The 19,205-nt window shown below is 54.0% G+C and overlaps 4 protein-coding genes across 4 annotated transcripts; 3 read left to right on the plus strand and 1 right to left on the minus strand.

Moving 5' to 3' along the window:
* Window positions 1-436: 436 nt before the first annotated feature.
* BBK36DRAFT_1115161 (hypothetical protein) lies at window positions 437-5,085 on the plus strand (the record flags this gene model as incomplete). The annotated part of the gene is made up of 4 exons (XM_024890104.1): window positions 437-610; window positions 690-3,914; window positions 3,985-4,185; window positions 4,246-5,085. 4 exons carry the CDS (start codon window positions 437-439, stop codon window positions 5,083-5,085), a joined length of 4,440 nt encoding a protein of 1,479 aa, XP_024751310.1.
* A 900-nt stretch (window positions 5,086-5,985) lies between these two features.
* BBK36DRAFT_49687 (cytochrome c oxidase) lies at window positions 5,986-6,520 on the minus strand (the record flags this gene model as incomplete). The annotated part of the gene is made up of 3 exons (XM_024898159.1): window positions 5,986-6,104; window positions 6,294-6,411; window positions 6,470-6,520. Coding segments are annotated over 3 exons (288 nt in total), but the record flags the coding sequence as incomplete, so codon positions are not given.
* A 2,243-nt stretch (window positions 6,521-8,763) lies between these two features.
* BBK36DRAFT_1114303 (elongation of fatty acids protein 3) lies at window positions 8,764-9,940 on the plus strand (the record flags this gene model as incomplete). The annotated part of the gene is made up of 3 exons (XM_024890012.1): window positions 8,764-9,183; window positions 9,266-9,548; window positions 9,618-9,940. The coding sequence occupies 3 exons, from the start codon at window positions 8,764-8,766 to the stop codon at window positions 9,938-9,940; spliced, it is 1,026 nt and encodes a 341-aa protein (XP_024751312.1).
* A 2,468-nt stretch (window positions 9,941-12,408) lies between these two features.
* On the plus strand, window positions 12,409-14,429 carry BBK36DRAFT_49647 (hypothetical protein; the record flags this gene model as incomplete). Its single annotated transcript, XM_024898156.1, has 3 exons — window positions 12,409-12,725; window positions 12,818-13,953; window positions 14,020-14,429. 3 exons carry the CDS (start codon window positions 12,409-12,411, stop codon window positions 14,427-14,429), a joined length of 1,863 nt encoding a protein of 620 aa, XP_024751313.1.
* Between the last annotated feature and the right edge of the window lie 4,776 nt (window positions 14,430-19,205).

Below are 19,205 nucleotides of genomic sequence, written 5' to 3' on the forward strand. Positions count from 1 at the left end.
GTCTCGTGTCTTTGTCTGACACCAGTTTCCCCCCCGTCCAGTCCCCTGTCAGCGGTCGGACCCTTCGCCTTGCGCTCGCCCCGCCAACCAACCAGCGGATTTCGCCTCGCTGGAATTCAGAGGTTGGCGCCTCCACGTGATTAGCCAGCCGGCAGCTCCCCCAGCCAAAAGAGTCGCCCTTCTTGTCGCATCGCCCTTGTCCGACCTTCTGAAATCGTCGCTGGTGGGCCGCTGGCGCATCTCAGCCTCGCCTCTCCAGTCACTCGACTTACATCAACCTCTGCACAGCGCCCTGCGCCAGAGTCTGCCAGACGCTTTGGCTCGGGCCGCCTGGCTTACAGCAACAGCTTCAGTGCCGCGGAGCTGTTCCCGCCCTCTTCAGCTTCAAGTCCCAGGCAGACACCGCGATCTCCGCTGATTCGTCTCATTCAGGCCAATGCCGCGTAGAACCACTTCTAAGAAGTCCAGATCCTCCAAGAAAAAAGCCCCAGAGGAAGAGTTCTGGGAGATTACGGGAATTCTTGCTGAAAGGACCGACAAGGGTTTCGTCGAATACCTCGTCAAGTGGAAGGACGACCCCAAGACCGGAAAGGAGTATCCTCCTGAGTGGGTGAGTCTGACATGATGCTCGCCGCCTGCATGCTTTATGCGCGTAAGGTAGTTGGACGCTGGACTAACTTGCATGGAAGAGTAGAGAGGTAACATCTGCGGCCAAAGAGGAATGGGAGAACATAAAGGCTGAGAAGCGTCTCCAAGAAGACCAGCAGCAGAGGCAGCAGCAGCTTGAGCTACAGGCTGAACACCAAGCTGAGCCGGGACCAGCGCCGGGCCCGGAATTAGACACCCAGAAACTGCTGCAAGAGCAGCAACAGCAAGAGCAGCAGTCGGAAGAGCAGCAGTCGGGACCGCCAGACCACGACGAGCAGCAGGCAGACCAGAAGGAGTCCTCCTCGGATTCAGACAGTGACGATAGTCAGCCGCCGCGGCCTGCTCATCGGCGACGCATAAACCAAGGTCAGAAGAAGCGTCCGCGCTCAAACTCATTGAGCTCGGCATCTTCGAATTGCTCCCTTGCTCCGCCACGTAAAGTTCTCAGAAGCGACACGGGCGGGTCTCTTGAGCCTCCAGTATCTCTTGTGTCCTCACCTTCGATCCCTTCGCCGTCTGAAGTCTCGGAGCTACCTGAAGCAGTCGCCTTGGACCTACCTGACGTCGTCGTCTCGGATCTGCATGACGGAGTCGTCTCTGAGCTGCCTGACGAAGTCGTCTCGAAACGCAATTCGCCAGAGAGGTCTCGGTCTATGGTAGTGGCGATTCCCGAGCCTGCGAATATCAATCGAGCTGATTATCTGAGCATCTTTGGTTCGCAATCGAGCGGCAATTCCACGCAGCCGGTAGCCGAACGCGACAGTCAGGACAGCCTCTTCTCCATTGCGCAGAGCAGCCAAGCCCCAGCGAGCCAGGGGATTGAGAGCCAAGAAACTGTTGGTCAAGGGACTGTGCCGGACTCCCAGGAGACATCGGATCGATCTTGGACTCAAGCTCAGATCGACGTATTGCCTTCATCTTGCAGGCTGACTGATCCCCAGCCCCCAGGCAGCGTACCAGACTCCAGCTCTCGCGTCATTCCGGATTCTCTCGAGGGTCCCTCGACAGCAGCGACACATCAGTCCAGGGCCACTCAAGACCGACAGGCATCATCACCGTCAAAGTCTCTCAACGCACCCGAGGCCCCCGTTCAAGAGTCTCATGAAACTGGCAGCCCTGACATTCCATCACGCCAGCCCGACGAGCTGAGAGACGCCACAGGCCCCCGCAGCCCTGCTCTGTCCGAGTCGGTGTCGCACAGCACGCCTGCCTCCCGCGTGCCACAGCCTCCGGGTTCCTCAAGCTCGGCAGAGGCCATACTTACGCAATCGGACGCGAGCCCGAGGTTTCTTACTCAGCCGCCCTTTTCGCTCCTCCTGGAGCCTCCGCAGAGCTCTGTTCATAGTCGAATCTTTGAATCGCCTGCTCATCCTGTTGCCGAGGTTGTTTCCACCACCGCCTCTGGCCCTTCATCTGCTTCAGACCCAGGAGCTTCTCAGGCTGCTCAGATTGTTGCTCGCGACTTCGAGCCACTATCCCAACATCTTGCAGAAAGCTCGTCCCCGTCCGAGTCTGAACAGATCCGCCATCAACTGGAGGCTGTCGCTGTTCCATCACAGCCCACAGCGCCAGCAGGTGTCGCAAGGCATCAAACAACAGCTGCAACACCGCCAACGAAGCAATCAACCCCCCTCAGTTCTTACAAACGTCGCAGAATGGAAAACGAAACTCCAGAGCAAGCTGCCGCAAGGCGGCATTCGGCGCTGGACGCAGAGCTCTCAGGGATATTCCGCTGGGACGATGATGACGACGAGAAAGCTGCCTCGGCTCATGTTGCCAGTCAGCCGGTGTCCCAGCAGACACAGCACGATCAGGCTTCGGTCCACGAAAACGTCGAGCACGTTGCGCCGGCAGAGGAAGGAAGCGCGCCTCACGCCCACACCGAGCTGCCTCTGCTAACAACCGATATGCACCATGCCGTCGTCGATTTGCCCAGCAGCCAGGGCAGGGATTCTCCCGAGCACGCGAGACCAGCAACAGCTCATGCGGCTGTGGTACCTGAAATTGAGGGTGTCGCCACATTAGATACAGCAGCCGAACCACAAGCCCCAACTCCACAGAAGCCGGTCGCCGCAGAGTTGGCCGATATTTTCGGTTCAGCTTTCGTCGGGGCGGACTTGGAGCTACCCCCTACAACTGCCCCTGAATTCATACATGCAGAACAATCTACAGTCTCCCTTGCCGACATCAGCCGCCAACCAGAACCAGCATACAGAGACATTCCTTTGGTGTCTTTCGTAAACCCGGAGGAGACTCTAATGCAGGAATCGTTCACGGACACTGCTCCCTCTGAGCCGGTTCAAGCTGAACACAGCCCCAGTGAGTCATCGGCATCTTTCGCAGGACCACCATCAGCAATCAAGGAGCATATCGTGACTCTCCCTTACCAAGCAAGCCTGCGTGAGAAGTACGACAGTATCATTGTCGCATACAAGAACTCGATCAAGGCGTTCAACAGGTCATTCAGCGACGAGGACTACTCGGAGCCTGACCTATCTTTAGTTGCCCGCATTGACGAGCTTTTCAACGATTTATTGAACTTGTGCGATTATCCGGGGGATGCGGTGGGCAGCGACCTGGAAAAACTGTCTCCGGATGATCAGGCTAAGTATTGCTGCGATGCGAACCCAAAGTTCAACTTCCTACGTGAACTATTGAGAGGCGTCGAGAATCATCTAAACATTTTGATCGTCGCTCGCTCACCAGACCTCCTCCGTCTCCTATGCCATCTGGCATGGGCTCTCAAGATGCCGTTTAGTTGCAAGGCTACTGGCCACGTCGATCCTGGTGGTTCAGGCCCCAAGATGGTCCTCGCACTGCCGACGGAGTTTGTCGACCCCCAAAAATTTGATGTCGTGATCGGATACGACCATTCCTTTAGACACTCTTCCATCGCACGGGGACTATCAACTCACTCTGGTGGCAGCAGGCATCCGCTCGTTTTGGTGTTGGTTACGACCCATTCGATTGAGCATATTGACCTTCATATACCGGAGGATTTGACCCTGTTGGAGCGGAAGAGCGTCCTGATCTCCGGGATTGTGCGCGCTCGAGACCTTGTGGAAAGGCCTGATCCCAACCACCCTGAGCCACATGAGATTGCTGCTCAAATCATCGAGTTCCTCTCGAGCGATGAAGAGCCGTTTCTGTTTGAACCGACCCCCCTCCCGGAGAATATTCTCGACGTCTACGTGCACTCTCAATCGCGGTCACAATTGCCAAGTGTCGTCCAACGCGACCCGGAAACTGGCCGCAAGCGCAAGCATGTAGGTGTCCCCCAAGAGGCCGTGCTAACCGCATTGCGTGTTTGAGTTGCTAATGTAGAATGAATCCTAGAACGAGTCGGATGAGTTTGAGAGCAAGCGGCCACGAGTGCTTTCTGCTGATGAGGCAGTATCAGCTATTGGAACAGGTTTGCCTCCAGTATCCGACGAAGTCAAGGCGCTGTTGAAATATGCCACACCGAGGGGAGACACCTCTCGACCACAGGTGTTGATCAACGTACCACATACCGCGTTGCAGGTATTGGCTGAAAAGGTATGCTTTCCAAAATGCCCATCAACATTCGCATAGACGTCTGGCTAACGACCTCCAAAGTTTTCGGATTACGAGCACCGCCTAGAAGCTTCCAATCGTGATGCAGAATATCGAGCTGTCATCACAAGCCTTGAGAAGCGGGTCAAGGAGTACGAGAGATCAATGCACAAGATCTATGAGACCGACCGTGCTGCGCTCCAAGACCGCTCTCGGTTCGAAAGCGAGAAGCGTAAAATAGAGGTTGCCATGCAATCTGCCGCGGAACAGGCAGAGAGAGAAGCCGAAAAAGCGAGGAAGAAGATTGCAGAGCTGGAAGCCACTGTGGCGCGGCTGACGCAAGATCCGAATGCCTCCGATCCGCAGGATACACCTCTGGCAAGATCCGAGAAGCTTTTGCAGGAAGCGCAGGCTAAGATTGTTATGCTCGAGAAGCGGTTGGAGAATGCCCATCGAGAGGCAGACTATATCCGGTCGACGTACCAGGACGCTTCGTCGAGGGCATCGGAACTGCAGTCGGAAAACAACCAACTCAGAAGACAAAACGAAGACCTCAGCGAGAAGGCTGCTGAAAATTCGGTTCGAATCCATGAGATCCAGGAGAGCAATACTGCGCATATCTATCTCCAGCAGATTGCAGAACTCAAGGCTCAGATCCAAAGCAGAGATATGGAGCTCGAGCGTGCTCGTGAAGAGCTTCGTCAGCTTAAGAACGGACGGCGAGAGACCCGACAGTCTAGCGTACCACGGAGTCCACGCATGGGCATGATGAGCCCGCGAACCATTGCCCGAGGGTACGGGGCCCCATCTAGCAGGGGGGCCAGTCCTGCTGCGGGCGGCGAGGGAATGCAGTTTTATGGGCAGCAGCCGGGAAATGGTCGATGGGATCATTTGAGGGGATGATGGGGAGTGTAAGTTCTTCATAACTTCTCCTACTGCTGCCTGGGGAGGAGAGGGATTCAGATGGGGATCTTGGAGGATAGTTCGGATGCGGTTGTGTTTTTCACGAGTCGAGTTTCTGATGCTTGACTTGGGTTGGGGAGGTGTTGTGCCCTTCTTTGTTCTCTATCTTCTTTTCTTCGTCTTGTGTTTTTTCCTTTACTCTATTCCCCAAGATTTACCCCCTTCGATGGATTTCTTTCTTTCTTTCTTTTCATTCAGGAGGGATTTGGCAGCAGGCGATTTGCCTCTACACAGGGATCAAGATGGATACGTGCTTAGGTATATAGAATGGCATAAAGGAAGGTCTCTCACGGCATTTCACATATTTTTCACAAGAGACACCACGCGGAATCGAATAGCGCGAGCTATGTAGTGACTGCTCCGGGACGTTGCCAGGATACCAAATGTGACTGAACTGGTACTACACAGCAACAACAACCACCATGATACCAATTGTGACTGAGTAGGTACTACTAGGTAAGAGATGATGCAGTCAAGAAATTTATAAAGTGTCTTTTTCTTTTTCCTCTTATAAATAGAGACTGTTTGTTGAAGCAAGGTTTGTAGCTTGCAGCAACAGCAACGACAACAACAGTAGGGAGCAGTATACACTATATGCTTCAATCACACTTATCAGACATTTGGTTTTGTGGGAAACTATACCTCCCGCTTCTTCTTTTTGTTCCCATTAAAACCCGCCTTTCACTTCTCTCTTCGCCGTCCCGCTTCTCTTTTGCCTTCCCAGCACTGAAACTCACACACTTCAACAATGTACAAGACTTTCTTTTCGTTTGATTAAACCCTCTCCCTGATGGTTGGGGGAGACAGGAAAAAAAAGAAAATGTAGCGAGTTGGGCCCGTTTATTTCTCCTCGGGGTAGAGGTCCTCCTTCAATGAGACGCCGAGCTCTTCCCGCAGGGGCTTCAGCTCGTCGAGGTACTGCTGGTACTGGTTCTTGTTCTCGACCTTGGCCTTGATGCCTGTTTGTAGTGAAAGTGCCCGTCAGTATAACTTGCCTCGAGGGTTATGAATCGTAGTGTGTTGTGACGTGAGTGCTTGCGTGACGCAGAGGCATGATATCACCGCGTGCCATTGTGTTGACATGGCATGGCGCATCTAATTGCCCGGGTGTGGAGAACGGAGCTAATGACTCAATTTCAGGTGCGTACCTTCGAAAATGCGGACAGCAGTAGCAAAGTCGTTGACTCTCCGGGCGGCCTTGAGGGCGGCGGCGACGACGGAGGGCGAGGGGACGAGGTCGTAGGCGAAGGCGTTGTTGAGGTTGCGCTAGAAAAATGGTGAGCTTAGCGGAAACATCATACGATGTGGTGTAAGATGGACGTACCTGGAGCTCGAAAACGTCCTGCACGGCGTCAAACTCCTTCTCGAATCTGCTCCGGGGGTCAGTTTACCCATATCGAGAATGAAAAGCTCAGTGACGGAAAAGGGTTCGTTGAGTTTGGAATTGCCCAGCGCTTCTCGTGTTTTGTTGCTTGTTTCCGCCCATATTTTTTCTGTCTCTCCAGCTTCCCTCCTCTTGCTGAAATTCCCTCCGCAGCAGCGCAATTCCTCTCTCAATTTCCTCCCCAACCGCCGCACATTGGCGCATAAGAAAAGGTGGTCGAGCCTCACCTGGCAGTGAACTCCTCAAAGGTCTCCTCAGCATGCTCGGCCCGTCGGGAGGCAGAGACGCTGAAGGGGCGAGCGGCAGCAATGGCCGAGCGGGCAGCAGCGAAAGGCGCGGGACGGACGGCGGAGGCGCGGACCATGGAGGAGCCGCGGGCGGCGGCGCGGAGCAGAGCGGCGGGCTGCATTGTGATGATGCTGGCGAGAAGAAGAAGAAGAAGAAGAAGCGAAGTTTGCCTTGCGGAGAGGAGAGAGGCCGGGCGGTCGTGTGTCTGTTGGCGTTGAGGGAGCTTTCGGGTCCGATAGGCTGGCGAAGAGGTGATTTTGGAAGAAGCAATGGAGAAATCGTCTGAGGGCGGCATGATGACTAAGCGTGCGGCATTGCCTGATTTACCCGGCCAAAAGCGGGACGATACGGTGCGAATTGGGAATCATGGCGGGGCTCCTGCTGGGCGCGATGTGCGCTACCGAGCACAGTGTGTGAGGAATGTGCGTACGGGTTGTCAGGGAAGCTGGAATTGGAATGGCTGAGCTTTTTCAATTAGGCCAGTTTCTATTTGTCGACCCAGAGCTGCTGCTGATACCGAACCTCCGCGCAGCAGCTGAGCAGCGGTTGGTTGGCCGGATTGCCATTTGATGGTTCATATCGTAGCTGGTATTAGTCCGTACCTATGCATACTTGGGTTTCGATGTCATGATGGCTGTCTTACCTACATAGAATTGGTACATGATATTGGATATCACCAATCCATAATCGGTCGTGACAGGTGAATCAATACTACTACTTGCATCCATCAAGGATCAGTGCGATCGGAAGGGATGTTAGCGATCACAATCCTCGGTTCCGGGTGTCGGGGATCCTGGCCGCGGCAGCAAGCGGCGTCCGATGCCACCGGGATCCCGTCGACGTGTCTCGAGGCCGAATTGCCGTGCAGTCACTGCTTCCAGATGCCAATTGTCGAGATTGATGGATGTAGATGCTCGACCTGTCATGTTGGTGCATCAAGTGAGAGTGTAGTGCAGTCGTATGTATGTATTCCAAGACGATGGCAGGATGGGTTGTTGTATCCCCTACCAGAGACAGCGGGCACGGGCCCAGCAAGGCTCCGATGCTTACCTTTTCAGCTGCCGCCCTGCCTGGTGTCTCACATGGCCAAATGATGGAGTGACGGCATGTCCAAATTGCCCTGGAATACCACTACTAATCCGTCGTCCAAGCACGGCGTCCGCGCGGCCCCGAAATTGCAGTTGGGTCGCATCCAGCTCCAGATCGGTGGCCCTTGAGATGCGCGCCCGGGGCCGAGTCACGTGCGGCCAGTGCAGCAGCAACTTCGGCCAGAAATCGACCTTTGCCAGACCTCGGATTGGCCGCCTGGCGAGCCCATTGAGCAGCAACAAGGCCCAATCACATGCGCCAGACCTCAACTTGGCGTCACCGCCTGCAGACGCCAAATTTCCACTCTGGAAAAAGGGGACGAGCCGCTTTTGCACGCGGGCTGGAGTTCCTTGGTCGCCCAAGTAACGGTACCCCGGTCCAGCCTCGAGGCCACCTTGCAGCCAGTCGGTGACGGTCAGGCACTTCCGCCGTCGCAGGTACATGTACACGTAGTCCGTAGCGCAACAATCGAAGCCCGCGGCCTTGCCTGTGCTAAAAGTATTTCTTCCGCCCTCCTCCTAACGCTTCGTCCTCTTTCCTCCTCCTCCATTCCTTTCTCTCCCCCGTTGTGCGCGAGTCTGCCATTGTTTTCTTCTTCCCCCGGCGTTGAGGTCGAAGCTCTACCCCTCCTTTTCTCGTCGCTCCTTCGCTGTGCAATCTTCCTTGCCTCGAATCCCATTGCGGTCTCGCCAATTGAGTCCGGCATCAACTGAAGTCGTTCCGCTTGGTCGCGTCGCGTGTCCACTCGAGAGAGGCGGTCCTTTCAATTCTTCCATCTTCCTCTTCCTCTCTCGTCCCAGGCTCTCCAGCCGCTTCATCGCTCCATCTGAGACCTGTTTCGTGCACAATTGCCCGTCATGGCCTCGGCTCCCGCCACGTTCTACGAGCAGTTGCCGCTCCCGACGCTCGATCGCCCCTTTGGCATCCATCTATGGCCCATCTTTGACAAGCTGTGGACGGCCGTCGTTGGCTACTCGGCCAATGACTTCAAGTTCGTGCCCTTCGAGACGCCCATGTCCACGCTCAAGTCGACGTCCATCTTCATCGTCATCTACTACCTCATCATCTTCGGCGGTCGAGAGTTGATGCGCAACCGCGAGCCCTTCAAGCTCAAGTCTCTCTTCCTCATCCACAACCTGTACTTGACCGCCATCAGCGCCTTTTTGCTGGCTCTCTTCATTGAGCAGCTGCTCCCTACTCTTGTCCGCAAGGGCATCTTCTTCGCCATCTGCAACCACGATGGCGGCTGGACTCAGCCTCTGGTTGTTCTCTACTATGTGAGTAACAAGAAGCTTGCGACAATTGAAACGTGGCGGTAATGGCCAGGGATCAGAAAGCTAACGACGCGCGAACCTTTAGCTCAACTACCTCACCAAGTACCTTGAGCTGCTCGACACCGTCTTCCTGTTCCTCAAGAAGAAGCCGTTGACCTTCCTCCACTGCTACCACCACGGTGCCACCGCTCTTCTCTGCTACACCCAGCTGATTGGCCTGACCTCCGTCTCCTGGGTCCCCATTGTCCTCAACCTGACGGTTCACGTCGTCATGTACTGGTACTACTTCCAGAGCGCTCGCGGCGTCCGAATCTGGTGGAAGGAGTGGGTTACTCGTCTCCAGATCATTCAGTTCATCATCGACCTTGGTGAGTACCATGCTTCCATTTCCGATGCTTTCTTTTCGATTTCCATTGACTGACTCGTTTGGCAAACAGGCTTCGTCTACTTCGCCTCGTACACCTACTTCACCTCGACGTACTTCCCCTACATGCCCAACGCTGGCAAGTGCGCTGGTGAGGAGTTTGCTGCCTTTGCTGGCATGGGCATCCTCAGCTCGTACCTGGTCCTCTTCATCTCCTTCTACTTCGCCACTTACAAGAAGGACGGCAAGGCTACTACTCGCAAGTCCCTGCGCCGCATGAGCCAGGCTCCTCTGCCCGACCCCGTCCACATGGCTGCCCACGTCAGCGGCAAGTCCAGTGCCAGCACCACTGGAGCCAAGACCAACGGTGCCACTACCCGCTCTCGCAAGGCTTAAGCCCCTGCTTGGTGCCATCGAGAGCTCTGGTCGAAAAGCTTTCCCAAGAGACTCGATGATCCAAAAGCTCCCTCGTCCGGGGACGACGAGCCTTCTTCTTTTTGACATATATACTACGAACTCAAAAGCACTTGCGGTCGCAAGGGCAATTACAATTTTTTAATCTCAGTTTGGACATGAGGACATTTGTTCTGGCAAATGAACCAATTGGAATCGCCCAACAGGCGATGATGGCATGTCTTTCCAATCATGACGACGAGGGTTGACGACGGCTACACGGGCTAATGTGGGGGAACGGAGGGAAAATGTTCTGGGAGGCGCAAGGCAAAGACGGCAGTTATTGTTACGAGAAAACGTCCCGGTGTGCGGAGCTGCAAATCGTACACCATGTACGGCAGCGTCACGGGCCAGGAAAGTCATGCCAACCTGGTCTGGTTTTTCATCCTTCTTTTTAATCATATTCTGCCTTTTTGCTGTACTATACTTATTTGTATGTATTCCTGATTCTCCTGGCATGCTCCTGGCCCAGGAGACGAGTTCGATAGATGGGCTGCGTGGCGGAGTGCATGGTGTCTGACGAGGTGTTGGCATCTGAGTTAAAGATCAGTAATACATGATGGTGTTGGATCTATTCATCGTCAAGGCACGTGTCAAGACGTGGTATGTGATGGGTGTGATGTAGTTTGGGCACATGTCTGTGCCGTGATGAAGCATGTGAAGATGCAGCACAGGGCTGACCTGGGACATTCATGTTGTTTGTTGCTGGGCAGCCAAAGGCCACTCGATTCCGATCAAGCCGGCACTTGTGGTAATATAAGGTAAGTAAGGCACATGCACGCCCAGTAAGCATAAGGTGGTAGCAAAAAATCCTCCGTAAACATGAACATAAGCTTGTTGACATGGCATGCAAGGGGTGGAAGGCCTCGTGCGATTGTCCAATGCACAGCAAAGCAAAGCAAGGCAAAGCAACATGAAGGCAGGAACAGAAATCCATAGGCGCCTGAGCGCGTCTCAGCGCCTGTCAAAAAAAAGACAACCTAAGCGGAGAGAAAGAAGAGGCAAAATTGCAGGCCTCGCTCATCACTGCCCATCAAATCAAACTGTCGTCAGAGGGTGAAATTAGCAAGGAGCGAGTTGCCGCAAATCAGACTGGACCCTGAGAGCCAATTGATATTCCAATGTCTCTTCCCCGCATAAACGTTGCTTGAGTGAGGTGGCCGCTGGAATCTTCCCTTCCAATGGGCAAATGCCAGCCAGTGGAAGTTGAGCGCCAATACTACTTTACACCTCGTATTTGCCCTCTGCCGGGCTGCGTGTTCACGTTCAATATTTGTTTTTTTCCTTTGGTGACCGGGATCCCCCATTTCTGGACAGAACTCGTGAAATGGATCTGTTCGTGTTTAAATGTCAGCTCGGGCAACGAGAGAAGCAGAAGCACTGGCCATGGACGCCACGCCGCCCAAACAGCCCCCAACCCGCGCACGCCCCCCTCTGATTTCAGAGGGCCTCCAGTTCCATGTCAGTGCAAAGCCCACTGCTCGCCAGGTGCCGCAGCTCCCTCTCATTAGCCGCTACAGGGACCCTGAGCGCAAGGGCCGCCGCCTGGGGACCCGGCGGTTGGGCGGGTGGCTTCCATGCTTCTCAGCGGAGGCTTCAGGCTTTCAGGTACCCGTACGGGCTTTTAGCACCAAGGAGCCGCTGTGGCGTGCAGAGCAGCTGCAGCAACGCCAATCGCCATATGCCGTCGGTGATTCCTCCACCTCATCTTCCTCGCGCTCCCTCCCTCTTCCTCTCACTTCTCATCTTTTTTCCTCTTCTTCCTCCTCACCCTCGACTCTTCTGCTCGCGTCCAGTCCCAACGACAATCTTCCAGCACTGGCAGCAGGCAGAAACAACAGAACACGACATAACACCCCTCTCCTTTTTTTGACATCTCAGATCCCGGTTCTTGCACTTGCTTGTCTTGCCCAGCAGAAACATCGCAATCCTCTCGTCTGCTTCCCGCTTCTGCACCGCCGTCGGGCTGTGGAGGGACCCCCAATTTCAGCCTCGCCCGATTGTTTCGCGGGGCACCAGCGAGCTTGCAAGGGATGCGCGAAACAACCTAAGCTTGAACCGACAGCTGTGGTCTGGAGCTTTCGCTTCTCGTCACGCTTCCCTGAGCATTTCTCGGCAACGGCAGCATCTGTTTTTGGTGCTCCTAATATCGTTTCTTCTTTTGTTTCTCTCTTTTCTGAATCTTTTATTTTTTTCTAGGTCTCTGGTTGTGATTTTCTGGTTTCAGTCTTCTCTGGACGCATTTCGCTCCTTTTTCCTTCCTTTGCCTCCTTTCGGTCTATCGCTACGCGTTACTGCCGACTCCTTCTTCAGCATCACCGCATTTCTTTGCCCGCTTTGGGCTGATTTGGTTCCGTTCCATCTAGTCCAGCTTGGTTCTGCAGCATCCAACCCCAACCACCACCGCCACAATGAGGTTCCCCTTCAGACGAAAGGACAAGAAGAAGTCGGAGGCGGCCAGCCCTCCTGAGGCACTGCGCCGCCCTGTTAGCATCAGCCGGCAGCCTTACTTCCCCCCAAGCCTCAGGTCGAGCCAGCTCGTCGCCGTTCTCCCAGCAAACGTTCTGCAGCGCATCTTCTTCTTCGTCTGCCCCCATTCTCTCGATGAGACGTACGATGCGTGCGAGGCGAGCGGGAAAGGAGAAGGTTGCATGCTGTGTGACCTGCGCGACCTGGCCCACTGTTCGATGGTGAACCGGACCTGGCACGACAATGCCATCAAGCTATTGTGAGTTTTGCTTGCCTGGAGCTGCCCCTTACCACGACCCCGTTCATGCACGTTTCCTAACTCGAATTTCCCCCCCTTTTCAGGTACCACAGCGTTCGGATTGACCAAGTCCACTACTGCAAGCTCGAGGCCTGGCTGGCCGAGAGGCGCAAGCAGACGAGATTTGACCGCAACGCCATTCCTGAGGACCCGGCGCAGGCAAGGCTCAGGCTTTTCCGCCGCACTGTCCGTGAGGACCCGACCCGCATCGGTAAGAGGGTCGAGTTCCTCAAGACGCCCTACCAGGTGCGCGAGTACTGCCAGGTGGAGCTGGCCCAGACCATTGCCGTCCTGCCCAGCCTCAAGTATGTTGATCTTCCCGAGGGCATGTTCTCAGACGAGTCGAGTAGTTCGACGCTCCGATTTGAAGTCCAAGCCAGATGCCCCAATATCCGCAAGATGACGTACAACGCAGGCTCGGAGAAGAGCCTGGCAGCGCTGGCTACCGGCCAGGTGTGGCCGCAACTCGAGGTTCTGGAGCTCAATGGCATCAGCGTCGACACCATGACTATGAGAGCGGTGTTGCACTGTTTGTCAAACCTCCGCGCCCTGAAGATGACGGACACGGAGAGCATTTCCGACGAGGTGCTGGCAGCCGCAGCGGGGCCTATCATGCCCTCATTGGAGGAGTTCGTGATGGAGGGGACTCCTCGGGTGACGGCCGCCGGCCTCATTGAGTATCTCGCTTGGCCCGAGACGCAACGCCAGCTCAAGGTCCTCACGTTGACCAATACCGGCGTTCACCCGCAGAGGCTTTCAGAGGTCTTGACCATGGCGCCATATCTTAAGTCGCTTGGCATGAAGACCAAGGTCATTGAATCCTTTCCACAGCATGCGGGCATCCCACTGCTCGCGTCTCCGAATCTCGAGACGCTGCGCTGGGAGATTTCCACCGAATCAGACAAGGAGGTGTACGCAAGCATGAAGGCCAGCTGGTACACGTACCTCGCCTCATCCGTGCTCGCAGGGTCTATGCCTAGGCTGCGCAGACTCTTCGTCCACGATGATACCTTCCCCGAGCAGCTTCAGGGGCTCCCCCCTCCCAACGCCGGCTTTGCTGGAGGGCACATGCGGAACGCGTCTCAGGCTTCCACCCGCAGCGCTCGCATGCCTATTCCAGGCCAGCCGAGCACGCCCACGTCCAGCACGTTTGGCAATCCGTTTGCTGCGCCGTTTGGGACCTCGCCCGGTTCGCCCGGTTCGCCTCAGTCTCAGCTTCAGTCTCCTCGGCAGCTGGGCGTGCCTCGTGAGCTAGGCGTACCCCGTGCGCCGGCCGCCCATCGCTTCAGTTCCAACAACCCTTTTGCGGCGCAGATCAAGCCTCCTGCCCCCCTGCCGCTCACCACGCTCGAGATCTACACCAAGACGGACGAGTACGGTAAATGGAACTTTAGCAAAGTGGACGCATTAACCACGGTAGGTCCGGCGCTACGACGTCCCGTCAGCACCTACGGCCTGACGGCAGATGTGGCCGGAGAGGGCTGGGACCGGGGCGAGGTTCGACGCAGCATCATGGTTGGAGACGGCACCGGACTCTTCTTGCCACTGCCTCCTCCGCCGGCCCAGGACGACTTTGGCCGCCGGGGATCTGGCGTGTCGGACAACTGGCGGCCCTCTAGCAGCGGCGCCGACTCTCTGCGCCCGCCACCTTCTCTTTGGCCTTGAATTCCTTCATGCTCTGGTAATTTTCGTTTTGGTTTTTTTCCCTGTCTTTCCGGTCATTTGCCGTTTCGGTGTCAAGGAGCGAGGTCATGAGGCACAAATCAGAGGCATGATGATTGATGATAGCAAACTGCTCTTTTTTTTTCGCTTCCTTTCTATTTCGATTTACCCCTAATTTTAGTGACCAGTGTAATATAGAGGGAGGGGAAACGGGAGGGATCTGGGATAGCATTCGGGGGACATGAGTTGGTTCATAATTTCCGTCAGCTTTGACGATAGATCTATACAAACCTCTTTGGCCCCTTGACCTGCCTCCGCTAGTTTGTTTGCTTGCATGCCCTTGGCGTCGCGGGAGAGGCATATCCGGGCCATTTATAGTACTCGGTGTGCCTGTCTCAGCTCTTGACCTTGATCAGATGATACGGCTCCTACGGCTCCGAGACCGAGCTTTGGAACGGGAAAAGACGCTGACTTGCAGTCATCTGGTTGATCGCGATGCGTCTTATAGTATAAGCTTACGGCAGCGCCATGTGGCAATCGTTCGGGTCGACCAACCGGACGGGACCAGCATGACATTTCTTGACAGCCGTTCCCGATGGGCAGCATCAGGGTTCAAGCATAAGGTGAGTGGAGAGAAGGGGGCCGTTCACACAGACTTGGCAGAAGTAGCCGTCATGTTCCCCGATGTGGGAAGCAAGGAGAGAAAAGGTTTCACTGAACCACTTTTTGAGTGCTTCTGCGAGGGTCTGTCTCTTGGTGTTCTGGATCCACATATGGCGCAAGTTCTGGAGATGGCCTTTCCTTGCGATGGCGGTTTTGATTATTTTTGCGCAGAAGTCACTTTTCAGGTGACTAGAGTGTGAATACTGTATGGACAATGGACAATGAGGGGGGGGAACTTGGCTGTTGGGTTTGAGAATTGGGAGGGGGGGCTGATGGGCAGTGGACGAGATGTTTTACTATGGTGCTATCCGTTGTGGGGGGGTGCTTTTGAAGACGTTGGATTGTTTAGTCTCGGGATTGTGTTGGTAGGGCTGTTCGAGGTGTTTAGGTACAATTTCGCCAGATATTCAGCATCAGGGTCAAACTGAAAAGTTCACTGCTATGTTATGGCATCTGCAAAACTAGGGGGCCGTGTTAATCACGTCTCTTGCTCCCGGTCATTGACGCAACCCCAAAACGTAGAGTGAACATCACATCCTCTGGACGAGCATGCGATTACAATTCAACTTTTCTTATCTAGTCTTCTTTTACAGTGTGTCAGGCCACGTTTCGTCCCGGCAACCGACAATACTACCTGTACGCTCAAGAAACAATCGTCAAACAAGGAAAACGTCGTTGACGGGGTTTTCCTATCTAAAGGCGGGTGGGGTTGGTGATTAAAACGCTCGTGGCAGTTGTTGAAACGGCCGGGTTAGAGCACAGATGACTTGTCTCTTTTTCCTCTGCAAGGAAAATTTTCTTGCTTCTTCTGTCACATGCATATTTTGGTCTATTGTAAAATTGACTAGGAATCTTTGAAGAGGTTTCTTGGGTGAAGGAGGTACTGAGTGTTGTATGAAGTACAGTGCTTCTTTGCGTCATGGTGTATAGAAGTACATGTTCGTGAGCAGAAGCTCATGTGGATCTACTTGGTAGCTGACAACACAGCCGGAATCCTGACGCCACGCGAAGCAGATCCAAAGACCGGTCCAAATTCGACTTTGACCAAAGACGGAGTAGACAGGCTTCTATTTCTGTGTCAGTTCTTCCCCCAGGGCCGATGCCTAGACCTGTTGTGGGATAGGAAACGTGGCTGGTACTTCCTCGTGGCTGGCACGGGCATGTTCAGATGGGCTTGAATGGGGGTTCGTCAGCTGTGGCGCATGTGAAAAGTGCCGGTTTGGCTTGGAGCTGTCAAAAGGGTCTGGTGACGCCATTTCTGGGGCTCTGGATTTATTACTGTAAACAGTGGGTGAGTTGAATTGCTAAAATCTAAGCATAGTATACGTACCATGTTGCTATTTCGAGGGGCATCATGATGCGGCATCAGCTTGTTCGCTTTAGCAACATGTTTAGTGAGAAGTTCAATGTTGAACAAGGCGAGATCGGAAATCATTGTCTCCGAGCACTACCAACAAGGGAGTCACCCACGTGGTTACTGAACGGCCCAACAGCACAGCCAGTAACAGTTCTCGGAACACACTGCAAGTAGTAGCAGAACACATGCACACAACAACAAACCTCATACAGTACGATGACTGTCCAGGTACATTACTATATCCCCCAACCACGAAAACGAAACGGCAATAATGTATGTGCTGCTGTTCCGGAATCCAAAAGCTCCGGCAGCCAACGAAGACATGTTTCAATCTTTTTTCTCAGATAACACAACGTGGCGAATGGGGAACTGATCTGAAGCTGAAGCGCTGGCCTGTGTCGCGGGGGTTGTCTGGTGCAAGTCAGATGGTTCGAGGTTCGACTTTTTCGGCGGCAATCGAGTCTGCACTAGCAAGTTTCCAGCCTTGTAGATTTTGAACCGTTTGGAGAAGATGATTGGGGGGGAAGTTCGTCTGGGTGGCGTTTTTGCTTGCGAGACGCGCAGTGTGGCAGCATGGAGGGGAAGATGATACGAGCACAAGAGTCGAGGCTGCGAATCCTCCCAGGGAAAAGAGGAGGGTATCAGGTCTATGGGTGGGGGGATGGCTTTCACAAAGGAGGATCTGTCTTTCGTTGCAGATTTCTCCAGAGACGCGGTGCACTTGCTTGATTGCTACCCTATTGCACTCTATCTTGGAAGTATCAGGTGGGCAGAGTGATTACAAAGGCATACCATTTGGCGCAGACACAAACAGCGAAACTTGCCGTAGGATCTGGTGTGACTTCAGATGCTGTAAGTAAATCAGGGGCTCGGTTTGAAGCGATCTCGGTTCGTACAAGCGGGAGGGGGGGGGGGAAGAACACACTTCTGTCATACCTTGCCGTACTACTACTTCCCATAAGGTACTCATGACAATGGAACAACTCGGAAATGCCAGTATCTGGTGCTGGCACTTCCGTACATACAAAAGGCGAGGTCTACGTGATGTATCATAAAACAAGGTGACCAACAAATTCACCAACAACGCAAGCCATTCTTCCTACCCCTCATCCATCTTGCATCCAAAAGTCGGTCAGGCGCAAGGAAGAAGGAAAAAGAACTCCGTAAAGGCGGCAGGATGGAAAGGGGGAGGCGAAAAAAGTAAAGTCGTTCTTCTCATGTATATGCCATCTATCTCATGCAAAGTAGGAGGGCCAATTCCCTCTGCGGTTCTTGCTTCGGTGCGGCGACGTGATTCGCGGCTGGTTGGGCGCGAGGCCATGCCCTGTTTGAGAGGTGGGTGTGCTGGCCCGGCGCCTACGTGAGGCAGCGAGGCTGGAGCTTTACTATCATAACCCTGGAGGCAATCCGGAGGGCATTGAGTCGGGAGGAGGGGAAGCAGTTCAAACGATGTGTGACGTTTGCGTTCATCAGGCAATCTGCTTTGTATGTATGTACATACGGGGGCGAGGTTGGAATCATGCCCGAATCTCGGGAAGAATATGCCCTCATCGCAGAAGCTACCCCCCAAGATGATTTTACCTACCTACTAAACGTAGGCTAGATCTACCCATATCTTTCACGTACGAGTATGTACAAGTAGTTGGTAATTTCTGCATCACTTCGAGGCACATGTGACTACTCCGCACGTCGTAAAAGACCATCGAAAGAGAGAGAAGTAGTAAAAAAAAAAAAAATCCCGAAAGCCTTGACCATGATGCATCAATGTCCATTCGCCCTGCATCAGGTTTGCAGTCCGTGCAGCATCTTGCAATCTTGTCTCATGGGAGGGGCTTCAATCAAACGTGGTCGGCAAAAGCGTGCCTTGCTATCTTTCTCGTCTCATGTGTGTGGCTTTAAGGCGTTCCGACGAAACAGTCAATATCATGATGAGGAGATAATGAGAGAGAGAGAGAGAGAGGGAGGGAGGGAGGCAGAAGCAAGAAGAAGGGGTTTGAAGCCGGTGATTGGTTATGGCTCTCTCTGGTGGTTGCAAGTCAAGGTGCCATCGAGATCGATACTTGATGCCGCCACGGCACTTCACTGGTCATCGCTTGTTTACTTACTCAAGGTATGTACATCATGAAGCAACAAAGAGTCAATGTGGTAGCATCTACCTTAGTATCAAACGGATGGGGCTGTTTCTTTAGCAGCGATCGATCCGATGCCGTCTTCGTCGCTGGTAATTGCACGGCCATTATCATTCACCCCAAGATTGCGCTGCAGATGGGCTTCATCGAGTGCTTATACCGAACCAAAAAAGCGCACAGTCCCTTGAGATTGCCATGAAATCCCAAATCAAATAACCATCAATTCCTAATTCGAGAAGCTGGGAACCATCCAGGGTCCGAGTGGGAAAAGTGCAGGTTACGCACACTGTCCTGCTGGCCTTGCAAGCAGAAGCAGGTGAATAAAATGACGACCTACAGGGAGCAGCGAGGTCGGCGTGACAAAGACGACGATCCGCCCGGGATGTTAAAGGGTTCCCTCGTATGGACATGTTTGCTCCCCATTCATTCATTTTACTGTACGGAGTATGTACAGTAATACGTTGTGTTGGCATCAGAAACCACAAGTAGATAATTCGTTGCTCCCATTTCTGGCTTACATGTACCTCCGTAGTCTTTTCTTATTTTCTTGCAGCCCAATCAACAACAGACGGGCTGCGGGCGTTCCCGTCGACGCACTTGGTGCGGGCTGGCGTCGTGGCCCCTGGAAGG

The sequence above is a fragment of the Trichoderma citrinoviride genome (genome assembly GCF_003025115.1).
Source record: "Trichoderma citrinoviride strain TUCIM 6016 unplaced genomic scaffold BBK36scaffold_4, whole genome shotgun sequence".
NCBI lineage: Eukaryota > Fungi > Ascomycota > Sordariomycetes > Hypocreales > Hypocreaceae > Trichoderma > Trichoderma citrinoviride.